At 38.0% G+C, this 22920-nt stretch overlaps 1 protein-coding gene across 1 annotated transcript in view; it reads left to right on the top strand.

Moving 5' to 3' along the window:
• Positions 1–15134, top strand: part of MAGI1 (membrane associated guanylate kinase, WW and PDZ domain containing 1) — a 93216-nt gene extending 78082 nt beyond the window's left edge. The window contains exons 10-14 of the mRNA XM_029286087.1: positions 2222–2312; positions 2443–2503; positions 7047–7193; positions 7810–7948; positions 12273–15134. Of these exons, the coding sequence (XP_029141920.1) occupies positions 2222–2312; positions 2443–2503; positions 7047–7193; positions 7810–7948; positions 12273–13030 (1196 nt within the window). The 3' untranslated portion in view covers positions 13031–15134. The remainder of the gene's footprint in view (positions 1–2221; positions 2313–2442; positions 2504–7046; positions 7194–7809; positions 7949–12272) is intronic.
• The last annotated feature ends 7786 nt before the right edge of the window (positions 15135–22920 follow it).

Here is a 22920-nt window from a genome sequence, read left to right as displayed (position 1 = left end):
CTCACCTACATCGTCCATATAGGACGACTCGGGAACTCAACTCCTACCCCGGGCAGCTCACCTATCCCCTTATGCCCAGGGGAAAGGTATCAAGCCGTTTGACAGCTGGTGCTGGCTGTCAAACCGGCTTTTACGCAAAACAGGCGGGAGGCAGCAAACAGCTGCGACCGACGAAATCGCCTGCCACCGGAAGTCTCCTATGTATTTCAGTCTCTTGAGCAATTTGATGTCTTTACTACTCAGCTTAATATCTGAATAATGATATTAGAAAGAGTTTATTCTTGATGGAATTGAAAGATTGCACTAGAAAAGTCTTCTCCACTCTTGAAATCTCCAGATACCATGGCCAAAAGCTAATCGTGATTGGTCATTCTGAGTATTTAACATATCCAGATGGGTTGTGAACAGTGCATAATAGAATCTCAGGAGAACCAAGCTGTTTAACAGTTTGTAAATTTATCATTGTGTAGGTTATTCAGATATGAATCTACTTGTCTGTATGTATTTGTTTGTTTGTTTAGGAAAGCCTTAAAATATTTCTGTACAAGTGTGAAAGACCAGATATAGCAATTTACATTCCATTTACAACTTTGTAAAACATTGTAAACATGTCTACCTTATTATTCTGTGTGGAACAGCTTTAAAACGTTTATCCTATTTGTTTTATATATTTTAAAACTACAGTTCTGTTTTCACGAAGCCCTCAACTCTTCAGAAAGTTTTTTTCAGGGTACAATTTATTTGAGAGAAATTTAAGGCTGACAAATATTCACTTGTGGAAAGAAAAGATGACAAGCAAACATTCTTAAGATAATTTAATTTCGGATACAAGCTAAAGTTCACATTTTCCTACAATTCCTGTATGTAGTTCATACAGTATTTTCTATAATGCATTGATGGCAGATATTGGGTAGTTTTATCATAGAACATCTTTGTGGTTTAAATGTCAGGTTAAATTGTAGGTAGGAGTCAAGAAGCACTTTGCCTAAATTATGTATGTGTAGTTTCTAATTGAACTGTACAATTGAATCAGCAATTATGCAATTGAATCAGATTAGGACAGGAATAGTTACTCTACTGCTCTTCTGGTGTTTTGGACCAATTTCCTTCAGTTTATACCCAGAATTAGTAATGACAAGAAATTATAGGAGTTTTTAACTTATTTGAAGGATACCACTTTGCTTACCATTGAGTTAGAGACTCAGTATGGTACTTGTCAAAGGTCTCTTCACTGAATCTCCTAAACAGATTTTATCTTAACACTCAATATGGAATGGGCATTGAAAAGCTTGTGAATAGGATTGGCTAACAATAATTCACTTATTTAATTATTTATTTGGCACTTATTATTCACCCAATTAATAATGAGCAATTGGATTTTGAATAGACTCATTGGAAAGCATTGTGTTTGTGATATTGGAAGCGTCAGCCTGTTGTGTTGGATTACTAAAAGACTTGATAATAAACAAATAATAAACAAATCTTTTGGTTTAGGAATCGCACAGGCTAATACTGAAATTTCTGCTTATTTATTTCTATACCTTCATTGCCCCTTCTTTGATTTAATCAGATTGGTCACTGTGACCTATGCGATTGTATCAAAATCAATACAACATCTGATGTGATTATCATGACAAGGGCAACTGAAAAACATTATAGGTCACTGTACACTCTTGGACTAATGATTGTGTTGGCAAATGAATCCAAGGTCATGGGAAATAAAGGAAAAAAAACCTGGGAAATTGTGTTAGAATCTTGGGAAGCAAAAGGATATTAATCTGTATTGAAATCATTTGATGAAAATAAGAGGGTTTTTAAACAATTGGGTAACATTAAAGTAGGAAAGTTAAACAGCTACACAGTCTGTAGCTTTGATTTGATATTCCACGCCATTGTTCACAGCTACTGTGAGAGAACAGAAATTGTTCTTATGATTTTCATAATTGCATTGAGGTGTTTTTTTTTTTTTGCTCCATTCCTTCATAGTAAAGATTTGTAGGCAGTGGGTTTACCAGTGTGTTGTTAAATAAATACTTCTATACAGTAGTATGTTTTCTGTTATTGGATTTCCGAAATCTGAGCTAGTACAAATCCCTCATGAATAGTGTTGAAAAATGTATTTGATAACTTCAAAAGGGTTACCTCAGCCAACAAGAAGCTGTACGCACATCCTAATTACAGGAATAATCTGATGCACTAAAAGCATTGCTTTATTTTGCAGAATCTTCCAATGCAACATTATTGACCAATGCAGAAAAAATTGCTACAATTACAACTACACATACTCCTCAACAAATGCCACAGGAGAACAGGTTAGTTTAATGACAACCCCCCCCTTTAGTGTGGCTGTGCTGTCATGTTCATTCAATACTTTCCATGTATCTTCACTCTTATAAATCTGATCTTTTTTTCTCTCCTTCTTTCCATTATTAATTTGAACAGAAACAATGCAAAGACAAAACAGGAATCCCAATTTGATTTCAAAGCACCAACAGCCTCCCAGGTAAGGTTATTTGCTGCTCACAGTTTTAGTTTATTGGTTGCAGCTTGCAAATGTACAATATTTGTCCTCTCTCTGTATGAACTGTATGTATTTTACAATATTTTTTCATCTATTCATATCCTAGTGACTAATTTAATACATACTAATATAGTTCCTTCCCAAAAGATATTTGTAACAGGCGGCAATGCATCAAAATGAAAGGAGGATACAGTATTGTACATAGCACAATATCTTTGGACTATGTTACCCATAATATGTCTGCAGAAATATAGTACACTTGTTGAATATATTTAGATCTACTAGGAAATTATATTTTAAACTGTAAATTAATGAAATAAAAACACAGGACAGTGTATATATCCTGAATGGCTTTCTACCTATCCAAACTTGTTACTTTGCTTTCCTACTAGCAATTTTCGTAGAACTAGTAGTTTTCCTATTCAGAGCAAATTTGCTGCAGGGAATATGTACAGAACATATTTATTTTTCTTCATAATTGATCAGAATGATTGCAGAACAGGAGAAAGTTTGTGGGGAGAAAAACTGAGACTCCTGCAAGAGAGTCTTCTTAAACACATCTGAGAAGAGCATGGCTATGGTCTGAGCTGCATTAGAACAGTGTTTCTCAACCTTGACAATTTTAAGGCATGTGGACTTCAACTCCCAGAATTCCACAGCCAGCAATGCTGGCTGTGGAATTCTGGGAGTTGAAGTCCACATGCCTTAAAATTGTCAAGGTTGAGAAACACTGCATTAGAAGAACAACATACAAAGATGTTATTCCTCTGTACCGGCTACACCTAGTGTGGCTACACCTGGAGTAATGTGTGTGATTCTGGGCACTGCATTCCCACAAGCATAGAGGGAATTCATAGGATGACAACAAGGACCTGGAGGTATTTCATAGGAAGGAAGGGTTGAAGAAACTTGGGATAATCAGTCTGGAGGAAAGAAGAGTGAAGGGAGACATAATAGCCATGGACAGGTACATAAGGAGAAACTGCAGGGATAATGGTCAAGAACTGTCCTCCATGGCCACAGAAACTAGGACCATAAATGATAGACATAAATGATAGGTTGCAAGGTTGATGTCAATGCTGCTAACATCGGATGTTTTTGCATTGACAATAAAGGGAAATGTAGCCATCTTTTACCTTTTGCTCTTAGAGTTAGATGGGAGGGGGAATGTGAATGAGAGTCCAGCTAGACATAAAAACACTAGACCTAGCATGAGAAACAAGGTTATTATAACCAGAGCTGATAAGGAATTGACAGACTGGAGAACTGGAGAGGAGGCCCGCGCTTCAAGCTAATTGGGGAATGTGATTTATGACTGTTAATTGAAGGGGGGAATTGTGCTTTGATACTATGTGCTCAGGGGAGGGGAATTCAGTTTTTGGCTTTGATTATGCACTGCCGATGTCATGCTACTCAAAATAAAGATTCTTTAAGGTAAACAATGCCTCGAAATTATTTTGAAGAGTTTCATCTATCGGAACCATGATGTCAGTCATTTGAGGTAGTCCAGTTAAGAAACCAAAACCATGAGTTCTAACCCTACCTTTATTGTAATGTTACAATAACAGAATCTGGATTCCAATGCATACACTGGTTCACAAGATTTTAAAGATTAGCATTCAATTAGCACCAGAGGATTTTCTTTTGGGATTGTTGGATAAACAGTGGGGAAAAAGTTATGGAATTTTGCATATGATAACTGTAGCAATATTGTCGTTTGCACAAGATTCAGGCCTACCTGGAGGAATGCAATAGAGGAATGGTGGGTGAAGATGATGGAACTTGACAAAGTGGCTAAGTTGACTTTTTTGATCAGAGAAAAGAAAATATTTACAATGATTGCTGAGTAGAAACAACCTTATAAATTATATGTGTGAAACAGAAAAAAATGAACTTATAATTTATGGTTTTGATGATTATACAGTATAGATAATAGAAAGAGTTATGTTGTAACCATAGAGTAGAAGGTAAATTTATAATTAAGATTGCTGTAAAGAAGATTGGAAATTACTTCATTGCATCTTTTTTTCTCTCTTCTATTTTTCTTTTACTTTTTTTGGTACATTCAGTTTCTCTTTGATTTCTTTCTTTTTCTTTTTACCTTATATTGGTTTTATTAGGTTTTATCTTCCTTTTAAAAAACCTTTAATTCTTTTTTTTTTAAGTGTAGTTGTGTCTGATTCTCAGACACTACTTGGAAAGGCCCTGAAGTTCTGTTGGCAAGATTTTTCAGAAGTGGTTTGCCATTTCCTCTTTCCTAGGGCTGAGAGAAAGGGACTAGCGTCATGCCTCCATGGGAGCCTGAATTTGTGGAGGAAAATGAGGTGGAACGGGACCCTATGGAGGTTGAGGGAGAGGTATCTGTGGTTTCAGAGGAATGTGGGGAAGAGCAGGCCGAAGCAGTCCAGGGCCCTTCAGGAGTGGGACAAGAGGAACAGGAGAGACAGAGTTCAGGCAATGAGCAAGGGCCACCCCCACCTGATCCTAGAGCACGGAGAGTGGAGAGAAGGAGGGAACAACGCAGGCAGGCTCAACTACTCGGGAGGAGAACGTCCCGTCCCTCTCCACAAGGCATACCTGAAGACCGAGATTTAAGAAGACGCTGTGGGGAGAGGCATTTGTCAGGAACAAATGCTGATTCCTTAGAGTTTTGTGTGTGTTGTTGCTGATCTCTTGTTCTGTGACTTCTGCTTGGAAACCCTGAAACTGACCATTGGACTAGCTGACAACATTGCTTGGATGTTTAAAGATCTCGGACTGTATTTTGGCTTCCCTTTTGAAACTGTGCAGGCAAGCGGGTATTCACACAGACTCGTTAGATTTATGATGTATGTGTAATTTCCTTGTTATCTCCATGGTCTTGAATAAAATCCTCTCCTAATCAGACTGTATGTAAAACTACTTGCAGCCAGAGGCGGCTGAAGGTGTGTGTGTGTCTTCCTGTGTCTGGAGGCTTGCCAGAAACGTGGGAGCATTTGGGGAAAATTTGGAGCAATTAAAGGGCAGTTTGAATTGCTAGCTGACTGCATTGCGTCGGTGCTGTGCTTTGGGTCATCATAACTAGTCCAAGGTCACCCAGCTGTCTTTGTGCCTAAGGCAGGACTAGAATTCGTAGTCTCTGGTTTCTAGCCTGATTCCTTAACCACTCCACCAAAGTGGCTCTCAATTAAAAAAAAAGTTCCCTTCTCAGCCTTATGAGTAGTGTGTGTCTTCCCCAAACTCAGGTCCTCTACCGGAGGCCTAGGAGTTTGAGGCTTCTGCACGATATCTTAGCTATTCCTAGCACTTCACTCTTCTAAACAGAGAGCTCTGATGTTGTTCCTGGGATCACTTGGAGCCCCTCTCCCAGCTTAGGAGTCATGGCCTCCAGTGCTCCAGTGTTCTTACACCACTAGGACCACCTTAGCCTTTATTATATGTTATAAAGTACACCCCCCTTCTCTGCCTTTATTTTCCAGAGAATAAGGGAACATCATTTCTGAGGTACTTTTTCCATCCCATCCTTTCGACTCAGGTTTCATTGATCAGAGCATTGTCTAGGCCAGGGGTTCCCAACCAGGGGTGCGAGACGATATTTTAGGGGGTGCGAAAACTTGAGTTTTCAAAATTATAGTGTATATGCATAATTCGTTGCCGTTATTTTGAACTTTTGTAAGGGGTGCGAGAATATATCAGAAGCGTTCTAGGGGGGCGGGGTATAGAAAAGGTTGGGAACCACTGGTCTAGGCTGTGGTTCTTCCTTCTGTCTCCCAAGGACAGAGAGGGCAGTTCTGTCCCACAGAAAATTCATTGAGTGCTTTCTCAATTTGTCTCTGCGTGTATGTATGTGCTGTTACGACCGCCCAAAAATTGTGCTCCAAATTGTGCTCCATTTAAATTAATCAGTCAAATAAATACAATAAAAATACAGAGCAAATATGCTTTGCTGACAATGGTAGCACTGATGTAGTTTGTGTACACGCAGGCATACCAATTACTCAACCAGGATACCTTCCAAACAATTGTACCAAAATTTTGGAAAGAAACAGCTGCTTTAGCACTTCTAAGTGGTCTTAACACAGATTTGAACAACTTAATTCAGGGGTCCCCAACCCCTGGGTGGAAGCCCAGTCACCGGGCCTGTCCTATTCGGAACCAGGCCAGGCACGCCAGTCCGTCACTCACACAGCCTGGTTCCCCTCTACCCCCCTCCCCAGTGGGGCCGCCAAACTGCAAAGGTTGGGGACAGCTGACTTAATTAATGACCTTTTGGAGAATGCCAAGGCGAACAATGCAATAAGAATTCCTTCTTTAAAAATAGAGCTATCTTGCTTTTGATATAAGAACTAAATTTAATTTTCAAGGAATAGATTAAAGGTAGTGGTTTGAAAATTAGGGCATTTTCAATTTTTTATGTTCTGTGTTCATTTTAATGTGATGTACTGGCCTGATCATTTGGACCAATGCTCTTCTGTCTTTGCATGTAAGTGATTTAAATCTTCTTGATGGTTAAGGTTGCAAATTGTATTTTATTACTTTCTTCTAGCCAGAACAAGATTTTTACACTGTGGAACTTGAAAGAGGAGCTAAAGGGTTTGGCTTCAGTCTGCGAGGTGGCCGAGAGTATAACATGGATCTCTATGTCTTGCGGTTAGCAGAAGATGGCCCCGCTGAGAGATGTGGAAAAATGAGGGTATGTTACTAGTCCACATGAGCTACCATTTCTCCTTTGCCTTATTTGCAGCCATCCTTTCTACTCAGTTCCCTCCTTTTTCTTCCGTTTGGTTGCAGAATATAGATGACCTTATTCAAGCCATTAGTCAAAAGTCATCAGCAAATTATTATTATTTTTTTGTTGTGTCTGAAAGTGAAAAAGCCTTTTAGCCCACATAAGTGCGTGCTTAGATTATTGATTTTCTTCTATTCAATGTGGATTTTTCATTTCATTAGATGCCATTCTCTAAGTTGCTCTGCATTTGGACACGGTGTTTCACGTAAGGATGTTTTGTTTGTTTGTTTTAAAACTGCTACATTTTTAAACAATAATTCCGCCTGTAGAATTTTACCAAGAAGTCCTTAGGACCTTCAGACTTAAATGTGCAACATTTTCTGGACCAAAGACCACCAGGCTCAGTCTTTGCATGCCATGTGCCGTATGTGAATACCCCCAAATAATATTCCCACCTCAAAATGTTAACGCTGACTCATGTTCAATTTTGCACTTTGGCAGCCAGCTCATTCGAACTCTTCTATGTGATGTTTTCCCTGCCAGCATTGTACTTTAATCATAGAGTATTTTATTTTCACAGATTGGGGATGAAATCCTGGAGATTAATGGAGAAACCACAAAGAACATGAAGCACGCTCGAGCCATAGAACTAATTAAAAATGGTGGTCGCAAAGTTCGCCTGTTTCTCAAACGTGGAGATGGCTCTGTACCGGAATATGGTGGGTCAAACTATGAAAACATTCCTTATCTTGCTCCGGGCATCACACCATGAATGATCTATCTCCAAGATCTGAAGCGGGGATTCTTCTTTTTCCTTTTCTTTCTTTTTTCTCTTTTTCCACCAATGTCTTACCAACCTTGACAACCGTGGTTAATTGCCTCGCTTGTGCTGAATTTTCTCTACACTTTTTCATCCTTTGCTTGCTACTATGGACTTTTGTGGGGGCACAGTGTACAGGCAAGACCATCTTCAGAGCAGTATTTTGGTGATACAAGGGGGCAAAAACATATAGACAAACCAAAACTGTACTATCCTGTCCGACCAAACAAGGAATGTTTATTGAACTGTGCCAAACTGTTTCTCAGCGGATGAATTGTTCTCTCATCTTCTGATCAATGCAGAGTTGGGAAATTTGTGTTATCCTTCGGAAACTGTTGTCCTTGGCTTTTGTCTGTAACCATAGGCATGAATTCCACGATGGTGTCTGGGCTTTTACTGTCCCCGTACATTTATGTAAATATTTATAAATTTATTTTTAAAACCATATGCAATACAAGAATATATTCACTTGGATTCCCCTCCCGCCCCTTTCCTTTAGACTGTTTGTTCACAACTGTGTCAGCTATGAACAAATTAATATTGCCATTCTCAATGTTTATTATAAGAGAAGAGATGTTGTTTTATTTGGTTGCCGAGGGATATATCTGCATTAAAAAAATCCCACTTGTATTTAAGTTCTGTAGTATTGGTTTTGGGTGGCTTAGTACTGTATATAATATTATGATGTCCTATTTATTTGAGATAGTTATTTCAGATATATGCCCTAGATGTAGGGCTTTTCCCAAATATAATTGGTTTCCAACCAGTTATGAGTTATAAGCACACAAATGAACAGGTGTCCTTTATGTTTCCCCATATTTGGGATAATATACCAATAAATTATATTTCTTTTTATTCCTAGTGTGGAACAGTATCAAAGTCCCAACTATTGTACTTTTCTATTTTTGTTCTCCAGAGATGGGAGAAGTGGCAAACAACATGTGGGTGGGATCTTTCAAAGGTTATAATTGTATCCCCACAAATTACCAAAAAGAAAAAAAAATTCTTTATTTTTTCACTCCATTATATTAGCACCAGGTTGAACTGGTCTTATAAATGAATCGGTGAATATCTATATACCAATTCAGTTTGTCTTGAGAAAGATGGACTTTTCTTGTTGATATAGGCCCAATTATATTCCTTGTAAAGCCACATAATCTGAAAAAAGTGGCTTATATTCATTATAATAAGTGTTTTGTTTTTTTTAAAAAAAGGGAGATTATATATAAGGTGTCAGCAAGAGTGACCTCACAGGTACTATAAGAATTGAAAAAAAACTTATGCAGTCATTTAGGGCAGAGGGGGGGAGAACCATGGCCCTTTTATGATTTGTAGACTTCAACTCCCACAATTACTGAGCCAGCATGGCTAATTCAGAAATTCTGGGAGTTGAAGTCCACAAGTCATAAAAGGGCCATAGTTCCCCACCCCTGATTTAGGGCGAAATTATTTGGCATGCTTTGGGATTGAGAACATTGCCCTTAAAGTTTTTCTGGCATGGCCTCCAATGCCAGTTTCTTAAAAGAATTCAATTAGTATGCCGCACACAGACTTGTCCTTTTTTTTATTATTTAAGAACATCCTGAAAACTTCACACAGCCAGGTGATTAGTAGTTTAGCCAACTCACTCTACCATTTTAATCCATGTCATGATTAAAATTCCTGTGTTTGCACTTCTGTTGTACACTTAATTGGCCATGTTTCCGCAGGACTAAAACTGTGTAATGTTCTTTATGTTCTGTCTTTTTCCTATGCTCTTTTGGCTGTAAAGTATTGTACCATATGCTAAACATTGCAAATATAGCCTATCCAAAAAGTGTTTCACATCTTCCAGAATGTCTGTTGCCCCGAGGATGAAAAATTGAACACCAGGGTTTGGGGTTAGGGTAACTTCTTTTTTTTTGTCTCTTTGTTAGCTTGTTCTCTTTCTTTTTCAGTCTGGACTGCCAGTCGCTTTTGAAATCCCCTAACAAATTCCATTTTCAAGCCAGGGGCCTGCACAGTTGCTGTCCTGTGCCTGTAACATTTGGGGGCTGAATTGCTTCAATCCTGTCCGTTGCAATCACTAACAAATTGCTTCCAAAAAAAAGAAAAAAAAAAGAATGAGGTTCCAGTATTTTTTTCTGACTCAATTGGAACACGCTTCTCTGAGGAGGCTGTATATTTTTGTAATGAGTTTTGTACTTCTCTTCAATGTCATAGTTCTGTAGTGGGTTTTATTTTGGTCGTTGTTGATTGTTAATTGTTTTATCTCTGACATTCTGTTTCACTGTCCCAATTATGTCTCTCTTCTCTCCTTTGCACTCTCCCTCTCCAAACTGATATTTTCGTTGTCTGGGTGGTTTAGTCACCTTTTTTTTTCAATGTTTAAGGACACTGTCTCGCTTTAACAATCGCTGTTTCCGCAGCCTTATATTTGGGTGATGCCTAGACAATCCTGATTGGGAAAAAAAAATAAACTTTTCTTTATTCTAATATTTTTTAAAACAAATGAAGATTTTTTTCCCCCCCCTTACCTCTTTATTATAGGGAATCTAAACATTCTACTTTTTTTCTTTCTCTTTCTCCTACTTTTCTTGATGCCGGGGCTCTTCCTTCCTCAGCGATGATACCTCCTAATCTCGCTGCATGTATGAGAAATGACAAGCTCGGGGAATCTTGCTTCTACCTTATGGGCCATAATCAAACTACGGTTTGTAGCTAAAATCAATACTAGGTGTTTCTGTGCTGTGGCCTAATTCTCTCACCTTGCTTTCCACTTTGCTAAACCTCTGCATATTCGGCAATTCATTCTGAGCATCCTGCAGTTCCATGAATTGTAAGTACCCCGTACCCGTGGTCTTCTGCAACAGACCACAAGATGCCAAGTTGACTTGGCCTCATTTGAAGATGAAACAGTGGTTCTCCATTTCTGAAGTCTTATGGTGTAAGCGATCCATGGTTTCCTCTCAGAAATCGTCAAAAGCCTGCAGAAAACCTAAGCTAACCACGCCTGTTCAAAAGAGAGCTTGTATAGGAAATTTTATTTCATATTCAGGAGAAAAGACAGAGGAATTTAGGATTCCAAGGAATTTTGTGACTTGTTGTTCTCAAACATGTTATTGGGCACATGGTAATTATTTGGCTTAGAATCCAGGAAGCAGTATCACACAAGATATCTGTTTTTTTCCAAAGCAATAAACAATTACAGTACCAACCTCAAAGCAATTGAATTGCCATTTTTAAAGCAATTCATAATCAACTATGATTGCTCTAGCAAAATGATTTGCTGTTTCTGCTTACAGCATCTGTGTTTACTGCAACAGGATAAATGTAATTATTTTACCCGATATTTCTGCAGATCTAAACAGACTCTGTTGCATTGATAAGATCGGATCATGTCTTTCCATATCCCGCTGCTCTCATTGTGTGTGTTTAAGTTCAATCATTGTGGCAAACCAAAATTGTCCTCAATGCTTGCACGTGTTATATATAAAGAGGGGCTAAGTTGTGTGTTTACTGACAATCTATAGGTCTCCTGATTCTGGGTGGCTTACAATTGAAAGTATAAAGTACAAAAATAAAAAAAAAACGATACCAAAGCAACTTATAACCACCACCACCCCCAATTCCCCCCCAAAAGTATCCAGCAGGGGCTCAACCTCTGTCCCAGACGCTGGAAGAATAGTTAGCAATTCCTGAACATCATCAGAGTGGCAGCTGTCCAGAGCACTGGGGAATCTCATTCCAGAGTTCTGAGAATCAGTACTGAAATAATTAAAAATACATCTGTCTTCAAAGCTTTCACAAGTTACAATACAGCTTCCAGATATAGTTTTCTTTTAAAAAAATAATTAAAACATTTTAAAATTATTTGAATGGCTAGCTTATATCAGGAAATGAAAAGGAAGCTATGAAGGCGTTCACCACAAAGGCTTTATGCTAGGCTAACATATTCCGATTTGGACCTGGGAAAAAGTTAATTCTCCCATTCCTAATGCTGTAGAGGCCAGAATTTAACTAGAGATTGACGTTGCCATGAGAAGCATCCATACTAATGTAGAGCACTCATCCTTTGTTGTTTTGCTAAAATTAACAAAAGCTTCAGGAAGCATCTTTTTGACTGCTTAACAATTGCTTGTTGTTGTTTTTTGTTACTAATGAAGTGTTCAGAATAATGACTGGTATCCAACTCTAAAATCAGGCCACCGTTGCCAAACCTTGTGTTGTTATCTTTTTTTCAGACCCCAGCAGCAACAGGAGCAGCCCAGCCACAGGTTCACAAAAAGTATCGGAAGTGAAAAATATGCAGTACGACAGACAACAACACTTACCATTGGAGCCCAGTTATCCACCAGATCTTCACAAATCACCCCAACATGGAGAGAAGCGGATATGTTTCAAGGAACCCAAAAGTAGCAGAGAGTTTGGCAGACAATCCAATGAGCATCACACATGGAATGGAACTTCTAAAAACAGCAATAGCATCCCAGTCCGAAAAAAGGACAGATCACCGGAAAAAAGGCACGAGCGTCAACCAGAGAGAATGGCCATCAATGGACAAAAACGAAGAACTCCTGAAAAGAGGAGAGAAGGTACAAGGAGTGCCGAAAACACTCTGGAGAGAAGGGACAGGTATGAGAGGAGAAGAGACTTTTCTCCAGAAAAACGAAGAGAACGATCACCGACTCACCGACGGGATAACTCACCCAGCAGAAGAAGACGGTCGCTCGAAAGACTTATGGATCAGAGGAGATCACCAGACAAGAAGAAGGAGAGCTCACCTCCTGAAAGGAGGGCTAAGTCAACGGAGAGGAGGAGAGAGAGGACCCCAGAACGAAGAAGAGAGAGGTCTCCCGATAAACGAAATAGAGATGGCAGAGTCAGTTTTCGGGAGAAGGAAGAAGGCACGCTGAGATACGACACAATTAAAAGTAACAGGCACCCAACAGAACAAAAACGGCGACCTTATAAAGAGTGCAGCACTGACCTCAGTATCTAGTGGCTTTTGTAGCCTTAACAATACTTTTGCGGCCTTTCCAGCATTCAGAGTTCTTAGGAAGGAAGGTAGCAAGCCTCAAATGAGCTTCTCGCAGCCACCACAAAAAATAAAGTCTAATCATCCACAACCTATTCACATGTTTTGCACATGGTGTGGGCAGCATTAAAGTATATGCATTTCAAATCATATTTGCCAAATGTTCGTCCCAAAAGGGTGATGAAAATTGTGTTCCTTCTTAACACATCGCTGTGAGCATTAGATGCATTGTACTTTTCTGTGACTTAGTTGTCCCTTTCTTAGTTTTATGGTGGGAAGCCAACAGTAGTTAAACATTTAGGATCAACCACACTGTTTTGCTGATTATTTTATTGCAATCATGAATTTATGATTTTCTAAAGAATGGGTTGGAGGAAGAGGGGAGGGTTGATCAGTAAAACTTTGAACTACTGCGGAGGGATTTTTTTTTCCTTTACAAATAACCAACATAGTTCTCAAACTAAGAGAACTATTTGAAGAGACTACTGCTGGGATGAAGGATATTTATGCAGATCTACACAGCACACGTTGTTAAGAAATGTATGGTGTGTTCCATTGAACAATAAGTACTTTGGGTCTCCTTTAAAAGGAAGTAACGTGGCCAAGGATCGGTAGTCATCATGCATTGTATCATGTGCAGGATAAACCATCATGTTTTGTTCATAATTGTGACCATTAATGAAATTTCACAAAGGCAGCACCACTGTTGTTCTTGTTCAACCAGTAGAACCATTCAGATGAAATTGGAGCCTGAATAGTATCACTTGTTTGCCTTGAAAGGGAAATTGACGTGAATTTGATTCCTTATTCAAGAAGCATTTTGAGGAACAAATACTTCTTTCATAGGCCGAGTTTAAATGCTTTCAGGTCAGTCTAAGCATTTAAGTACTCTTGTCACCAAATGGAACTGTTTCTCTGGGCTTCTGTTTTTTTTTTTTAATTATTATTATTATTTTACCTTTTTTCCCTTTCCACTTTCTGGTGCACCCTTACTTGAGACAAAAGGAAATACATTTGCAAAATTGTCAAACAATAAGTTAAAAATTTGGTGTGGCATTCTTGAGAGAAAGTTGTGGTTTGAGCTCTACGTCAGACTGTCACGAGGGGAACTGACCTATTCAAGATTCTTTTCTGTTGGGTATTTTCATGCAACAAGTTTGTGCGGTAAGTATACTGTAGTACCAATAGCAGAACTAATGGATACTGCCTAGCTGAGCCAAAAAAAATAAAAAATGCCGTTACTGTTGGACCACTAAAAATTTTAAACTGCTGCTTTTTATTTTACAGTGCATTGAGGTGTATGTGTAATACTGTTTCACTGTGTTTTTTTGTTCATGTGCCCATGCACAGACACATATACATAAAAGAAAATAAGATTACAAGTCTATCACTGTTATTGCCCTGGTACTGTAAAGAAAAAGGAAAGACAAAGATGGCTTGTCATTGTGTGTACAGACTTTAAATTGTAATTAACAGAGCCTGTTGAAAACAAACAAAAAGAAACAGTTGCCTTTTTGCTTGTATAAAAGAGACTTTATGACAGAATTTAGCTGTGAGGAATGTGCTACATGTTTATAATTCTGAGGAAAAAAATGGAACAAATTGATTCACGGGAATATATTTTAATGTAAACTGAATCAGGTATGTAAAGCTGTTTTAACAGAAGACAGTATAAGTAACTTGGAAGCTTTTGTTGATCGGGATATATCATGTCCTCTGGTGGGGTGGAAAATGCCTCCTGGAGGCCTCGGGATGCGGTTTCTGTTCTTCAGTTATCATTTCTTGCCATGTGGTCTAGTTATAGTGCTGTTTTTTTCTGTGTTGACAAGAAACATACGTGGGCCAATCTTTTTTATAAAACCCTATGCATATATAAATACGGCATTGTTCATAGCTTTATTTGAAAGATTGGGTTTATACATGACGATAGTCTAAGTAGATGTGGACTTTATTCAATATAAGACTCTTTCCTTGGGACAAAATACAATGTATATGATGTAGCTACAACGAAGGAAAGAATCTCTGAATGCTATTTTTATTATCAAATAAAGATTTCCATACAAAGCATCCACGTGATTCCAGTGGTAAAATTAAGGAAGAGATACCATGTATTTGTCTGGATTTTTCTTGCTCTGTTTTTGATGTTACATTTCACAAAGCAACACGCGCTTTGGATTTCTTGCCAGATGTTTGCACCTCCTGTCGTTTTCTATATGAGAGTTAGAAGAAGAGTCATTCTCCAGGGATTATTAGTACTAATAGAAGAGAATATTTGTAACTCAGGGTTAGGTACATTATTTAATAGTGAATGAAACATCTGCAAGAAAACAACAAAGCTCAGAGAACACCAAGGATCCCATTATCAGTATTGTTTGTGCATTTTCTGGCCACATCATGTCAGCCAACAACTGAAGAAGGAAGATTCAAATAGGCAAATTGAACACAGAATCTGCCTGCAATCAATTTGATCCTTTGCAAGGCCAGATTAAATGTGAAACATCTCCTGGTTAAAGCCTTGAAAAGGCCCTGCCAGTTAATGAATTAGTAATATTGAAGTAGGCTGTTGTGATTTTCCAGGACGGCCTTTTCTTTGGTGTGTCTTAATAATAATAATAATAATAAAGTTGGACGGGACCTTGGAGGTCATCTAGTCCAACCCCCTGCTCAGGCAGGAAACCCTATACCATTTCAGACAAATGGCTGCCCAGTCTCTTCTTAAAAACTTCCAGTGTTGGAGCATTCACACTGGAAGCTTTTAAGAAGAGACTGGACAGCCATTTGTCTGAAATGGTATAGGGTTTCCTGCCTGAGCAGGGGGTTGGACTAGATGACCTCCAAGGTCTCTTCCAACTTCCTTTCTTTAATTTTATATTTCAATTAGTTTTACGACACAGTGGGTGTCCTTCCATTGAGACCACTGGCATAACTGATTTGGAGCCCAGAAAGACTGTTCAACTGTCTTGAAGCCAAACTGGAGTAGACATATAACAATGAAGGGTTGTATAAGTTATTATGAGAAATATCAGTGAAGCAGCAAAACAATAATTGTTTGATGATTTGCTTATGGATCTGGGAATTAAATCAATAAGAGCATAGGCTGCTAATTTGCAAAGATCATTAAAAGCTGTTCAAACGTAGCCAGAGGTACCTGAGAATTAAAATGATTGATTTTAATTTCACACTGGGGAGAAAGACCAGTTCTTTCTCGTTCTCAGATGTGATGAACAGTCACAATCCAGAGGGGCATTCAAAGTCACTTTGCCTCCTGTTTCTTAATGCAGCTTTATTTTGCAACCACTCCATTTAAAAATATCAGAGATCAGAATTAAACAACATTAAATTTCAGAACCACAATTCTTGACCTGATATTCTTGATGTACAAAAGAAGTTTTGTTGGGTTGCAGCTGTTCTTTTAGTGCTAACCACTATCAAAATTGTTCTTAATTTCAGCAGCTTAATTATCACATTCTGCCATGCAATAAGAACATAAAATACCCCTGAACAATATTTATTCTTGGGTACCATTTTGTTTTCATTGATTAAATTTGCAGCCTTGGAATATCCCATTTATCAAGGGGGAAAAAAGTAAGTTTCTACATTTAGGCAAGAAAAACCAAATGTACAGGTATAGTATAGGGGGTACCTTGCTCAATAGTAGTAATTGTGAGAGGGACCTCGGAGTCCTAGTGGACAATCATTTAAATATGAGCCAGCAGTGTGCTGCAGCTGCCAAAAAAGCCAACACAGTGCTAGGCTGCATTAACAGAGGGATAGAATCAAGATCACGTGAAGTATTAATACCACTTTNATAAGGAACGGTTGCTGGAATTGGGTATGTCTAGTTTAACAAAGAGAAGGACGAGGGGGGACATGATAGCAGTGTTCCAATATCTCAGGGTTGCCACAAAGAAGAGGGAGTCAAGCTATTTTCCAAAGCACCTAAAGGCAGGACAAGAAGCAACGGGTGGAAACTAACCAAAGAGAGAAGCAACCTAGAACTAAGGAGAAACTTCCTGACAGAACAATTAACCAGTGGAACAACCTGCCTCCAGAAACGGTAAATGCTCCAACACTGGAAGTTTTTAAGAAGAAACTGGACAGCCATTTGTCCAAAATGGTATAGGGTTTCCTACCTGAGCAGGGGGTGGACTAGATGACCTCCAAGGTCCCTTCCAATTTTACTACTACTACTACTACTATTATTATTATTATCATCATCATCATCATCATCTATAAGGAGACCTATTGAAATGTTTTGGCTCAGGTCTAGATGCTTTACATAAATGTTGAGATTATTCATATTCTTTTGCAACAATGCATTACTTTACTTGCCATTACAGCAAGCCAACAAAGGCTCAAAGCACAGCAAAACACAAAAGGAGGAAGGGAAGGAGGAAGTCAAACTGAACACAAGGCATGTGTAATTGAAGCAGGATAATCACTAGTGTCTAGCACAGGGTCCCCAACCCCTGTTCCGTGGACCAGTACTGGGCTGAGGCATGCCAGCAACCGGGCCGCAACAAACAAGCAAAGCCCCATCCGTGGGATGTAGACAGCACACAAAACCAAACCCACTCCGGTCCACAGAAAAACCTCTTTCCACATAACCAGTCCCTGGTGCCCAAAACGTTGGGGACCTCTGGTCTAGCAAATTTGGAGATGGAAAAATTGCATCCAGTTGAAATTAAATCTAATATAGGTAGTCCTCAACTAACAACAGTTTGTTTAGTGATCATTCAAAGTTACAACGGAACTGAAAAATGTTACTTGTGTCCATTTTTCACAATTAACGACCTCTGCAGCATCTCAATGATCATGTGATCAGAATTCAGAGGCTTGGCAACTGGTTCATACTTATGACAGTTGCTGTGTCCCCAGGGTCACATGATCACCTTTTACAGTCTTCTGACAAGCAAAGTCAGTGGGGAAGCCAGATTTGTTTAACAATTAAATTACTAACTTATCAACTGCAGTGGTTCACTTAACAACTGTGGCAAGAAAGGTCGTAAAATGGGGCAAAATTCACTTAACAAATGTCTCACTTAGCAACAAAATTTTGAGTTCAATTACGGTCGTAAGTCGAGGACTAACTGTAAGGGCACATTTTAAGATCTCATTTCAATAGCAGTTTATATGAGAAAGAATTAGCTATATATTTGAGTTATTTTTTTAAAAAACACTCATTTTTGCTAAATCCAGAAAATATAAATACAGTGTAATGACTGGCAATAATTTGAGGGAAAGTAAAGTTTAGACAGAGAATTAAAAGAATATTAAAATACCATATTATAGGAAAATAAATATTTTAAGTTAATTAAACATAATTTTAAATTAAATACATTAATAAGCATTTATAAATATCTATCTGAGGAGAGAACTAGTGGCAAAATAGTAGCAGTAGAAAATGTGGACATTAAGAACAGGGTGCCTCCGAGTATGTGCTCAGCCAAACACAAAATCCATATTAATTTTTGAGAAGCTTTTCTTTTTCCCCTATATTCAAATGTTAGACATCCTTTCTCCTATAATACAATTGATTAATACTTTTCTAGCCACATTGATTATTATATAGAGTAAAGGTCTTCAAACCTGGCCCTTTTATGACTTGTGGACTTCAACTCCCAGAATTCCTCAGCCAGGCACGCTGGTTGAGGAATTCTGGGAGTTGAAGTCCACAGTCATAAAAGGGCCAAGTTTGAAGACCCCTGATATAGAGGTTATAGAGTCTACAACCATGTATGTAATCAATCTTACAAAGCCATTTATACAAAATACAATCAGAAGGTCTGGCAAAAATGTATGGAGAAGACAACATTTCTGAGCTCTTTAAATAATCAATTGTTTCCAAAGTGGTAATGTCTCCCAAAGAGTTCAGTGTAGCATTCTTTATTCCCAATAGACAGGTAGTCCTTGACTTAACCCGCTTTATGACTGTCATGACTTATAACAGGTTCCATTGTGGTTGTAAGTTGAGGAATTCCTGTAGGCTGCAGAACTGAACAAAGTTTCTCACCCTTAACCCTTGCTAGTGACCACCTTGAGGCAGTTCACATACCGCTCTGAGAGTTTAAGAGTAGCAAGGTGGACTGTATATGCCAGGGGTCGTCAAACTTGGCCCTTTTATGACTTGTGGACTTCAACTTCCAGAATTCCTCAGCCAGCATGTCTGGCTGAGGAATTCTGGGAGTTGAAGTCCACAAGTCATAAAAGGGCCAAGTTTGAAGGCCCCTGGTATATGCCATTCTAATGAGCATCAAAGCAGAGGGATGATTTGAAACATACCTGGCCCTCTCAGTAGGGTTTGCTAGCCATGAAACCACAGTAGAACTAGTAAGTTCTAGCAAATTACTGATTAAACCTCCATAATCCAAATTGCACAGACATCCCACTGCTGAGGTACGTTCTACAGACAGGTGGAAAGAGTCTTGTAATGATTGTTGTGATTGATCTATAAGCCCTGTTAACTAGATTGTCCCCAAAAAAATAGATGCCCCTTGATTCCAGCACTACTTTCCTTAAAACTTTCACCAATTTTTTTTTTTAGGGTTTAGTCTTCATGATTCTTCCCACGAAGTTTGCTTTAGCAAAATCATTATAAAGGTTCAAGTAGTAAATTGAACTCACTGATGTCGGCCGTCGGTTGAATTAATAAAATATGTTTTATGATAGTATAATAGTTTTAATTTTCATTTGAAAAAGATCTCCTAAACGGAATGATCTTCTTTAGTGTAGTCAATTCTATATTGTATGAACTATACCATTCTTGATGCATAATGGTAAGATTGTGTAGCATATCATAAAAGAGTATTTGTGTTTTAGGTATTTGATGAATATTTCTCATGTTCCTATTTAGCCCAATTTAGCTCAACAGATCTATAGACTCCCTCCCTGCCTCTGATGTGTTAGAACATAATTGAACTCTGGAGAAAACTCAGTATAATTAAGATTCCTACTCTTCATCCTTAAACTGTGTATTACTTAGATTGCTTTCTTTGATCCCATACAGTCCCATACAAATCCAGCCTGTAATTCAAAGAATTATCCATAAAAGTTAAGGTTAACTAATAACAAATAGTTCTGAATAATATAATTCCCTAAATCAAGGTTTTCATTCAATTCCAGTTTATTAAAAATCCCTGACATAATATTAAGGTCAGTTACAAATGGACTTAAAAATAATAGGCACATTTAAGTATAATCTAAGAATGTTTTTTTTTAATAGCGCTAAAGCACATTTGGGGATCTTTGGCTACAAATAAAAGATACATATATAAAATTCAGAAATATATAATCACATACTGTAAGTATATATTATGCTTCTCAAATATTTGTTTTAGCTAAATTATTCAGTAGTTATCCACCCACAATTTCTTTATAATGTATTTTAAGTAATACATTTTCCCTTACCTATAGTTTAATAATAATATCAATCTTAGTATTCTTTCTATCATCGTTGTTTCAGCTCTACTAATGGATCAGAGCCTATCGAACTGTTGTTCACAGTTTGTATATCAGCCTTCTGCAATGTATGTACTCCAAATTTGTTAGACTTAAATTGCATTAAATTGAGTTTGACTCTTTGCCCTATTAGTTAAAATCAATTTATCTTTGTTCATTATTCAACATTTTGAATCCTCTGAAAGTTCCTTCAGTTTGTATCTATTGCATTGAAAAGAGAGAGATGGGAGGAAAATGTGTACCAGAAAAATTATTCTGCTTCAGTTTGTCTTCTTGTTATTGGGAAAAATATTTCTTCAGTTCTGTTGAAGCATCAGTTACATCTAATATACGTCCAAAAAAGGAGAAAATTCAATATTAGGTCTTGGAATGACCTAATATTTTTTTTGTTGATTTGAATGGTTGAATCACATTAGTCTGAAGAATCGATTTGAATAGATGACAGGATAATGGATTCGTGCTACAGGAAAGCAAGTTCAATTCAATATATATATTTTTCCTAACAACAAAAGCAACAGTGGGAAACAATTACAAAAGAGAGAGACTTCCTTTTGCTGGATGTGTTCAAGTACAGGAAGGACAGTCAAGTCTTAATTTGGAGGAAGTAAAATTGCCCGTGGGAGTGTCCTCCAGATTTATGGTCTAAATTTATTTTGCATTTCCGTCTCTGCTTCAAAAAAAATGGCAGTGGGTATAGCTACCAATTTCAGCCACATCTATCATCTCTGTCCATGGCAGCAACTGAGTTGCATAGGGCTACTGAGCATATCAGATACATGATAGTACACTGGCAATTGTACAAATGTCACAAGCTCATATTTGCAACACTGATGAAAAACTGCCCTGCATTTCACAATCCCACTGGAACATGTACAGATCTCTGCTAGATCAGATCGAACATCCACCTTATAAAGCGTATGAACAGAATTCTTTTGCTCTGCTCCAGCTTTCTACAATGACCCAACTAGATATGTCTAGGAAGCATATAAGCTGGTAGAAAAGGCAGCATCCCTTCCATCTGGAATGGGGAAGTTAAGATGCTATCACCTGAAATGAGATGCAAATTATGCTCTTCACCCTTGCCCTTACTTTACTTGTTAAAGCCTCATTGATACTCCCCAAGTCTGCTATATTTAATTTATTATGCAGCCCCACTACCTATTTTAGCCGTTCTGAGCAGCTCATGGCGTTAGCCTTTAAATTAAGCAATATACTTTCCAAGAGGTGTTTGATCCAGGAGGGTCTCAAGAGTTCTATTTATTCTGGTATTTTTAACCTGGTGCAATATTCTTTCACATTTTTCCAGCAAGAGACAATTAAGAAGCTGTAAAATGCCTATTACAGCATTCTAAACACACAAGAATGGTACCCCTGGGGACTGAATGCTATCCAGTGTGTTTTTAAATGGCGCTTTAACAAAAGAGAAATTGTCACACAGAAAAGCTAGGTCTTTTTAAAAACATTTGCTACAAATACAAAGCCGCTAGTTGGAGTGTGGGTGCTGATGAATGATTTCAATGGCTGCATTAGTGCCTTGTACACCATTTCTTCTGTCCTAAATATTGTGAGTGTACAAATTGAAACAGGAATTATTCCATTATATCAGGTGACCTGGTACCTAAGAGATTTATCTTGCTTGATGCCTTAATAAGCTATGTTGATGTATAGATGAGGAAAAACAACAACACTAAAAACCTACAAAAAGCCTTTTAAAACCTCAACCTCAATGTAAAAATGTGTCAGAGCATTTGAAAGCAACAATTCCAATAACAAAAGGAACATTTTGCCATTGAGAGCCATACTGAACATTGAGAGCTGGTTTGGCTTAATGGTTAAGGGGCTGGGCTAGGAACCAGGAGACCATGAATTCTAGTACTGCCTTAGGCATGAAAAACCAGCTGGGTGATTTTGGGCCACCACTCTTTCACCCCAACCCACCTCACAAGGTTGTTGTTTTGGAGACAATAGGGGGTGGAAGGAGCTTCAGGAATGGTCAGCACCTTGAGTTATTTATAACGAGTAATACAGTTGGGATAGAACAATCAACTAAATAAATAAACATTTCTTTCTTCCCTGCAGAAAATGTAGCCATTTCACTGGTTTCAAAAGTTTTCTCCTGTAAATCTTAATAACTGGACCTGTTCATAATTAGAGAAGCATTAGATAGGCAGAGTCCAAATGGGGAGGAAACCCCACCTTAGATAGATAGATAGATAGATAGATAGATAATTTAATTTGTATACCGCCCTTCTCCCATAGGACTCAGGGCGGTTCACAGCATATTAAAAACAAATAATATACACACAATACAAAAAATGCAAAATACAAAAATACAGAAATACAAAAAATAAACCCCGATAAAAGCCGAATTAAAACCAAATATTACCAGCTGTGTT

The sequence above is a fragment of the Protobothrops mucrosquamatus genome, unplaced genomic scaffold (assembly GCF_001527695.2).
Source record: "Protobothrops mucrosquamatus isolate PMUCROS unplaced genomic scaffold, P.Mucros_1.0 scaffold2841, whole genome shotgun sequence".
In the NCBI taxonomy this organism is placed as follows: Eukaryota; Metazoa; Chordata; class Lepidosauria; order Squamata; family Viperidae; genus Protobothrops; species Protobothrops mucrosquamatus.
This window is presented reverse-complemented; position numbering and strand designations above follow the sequence as displayed.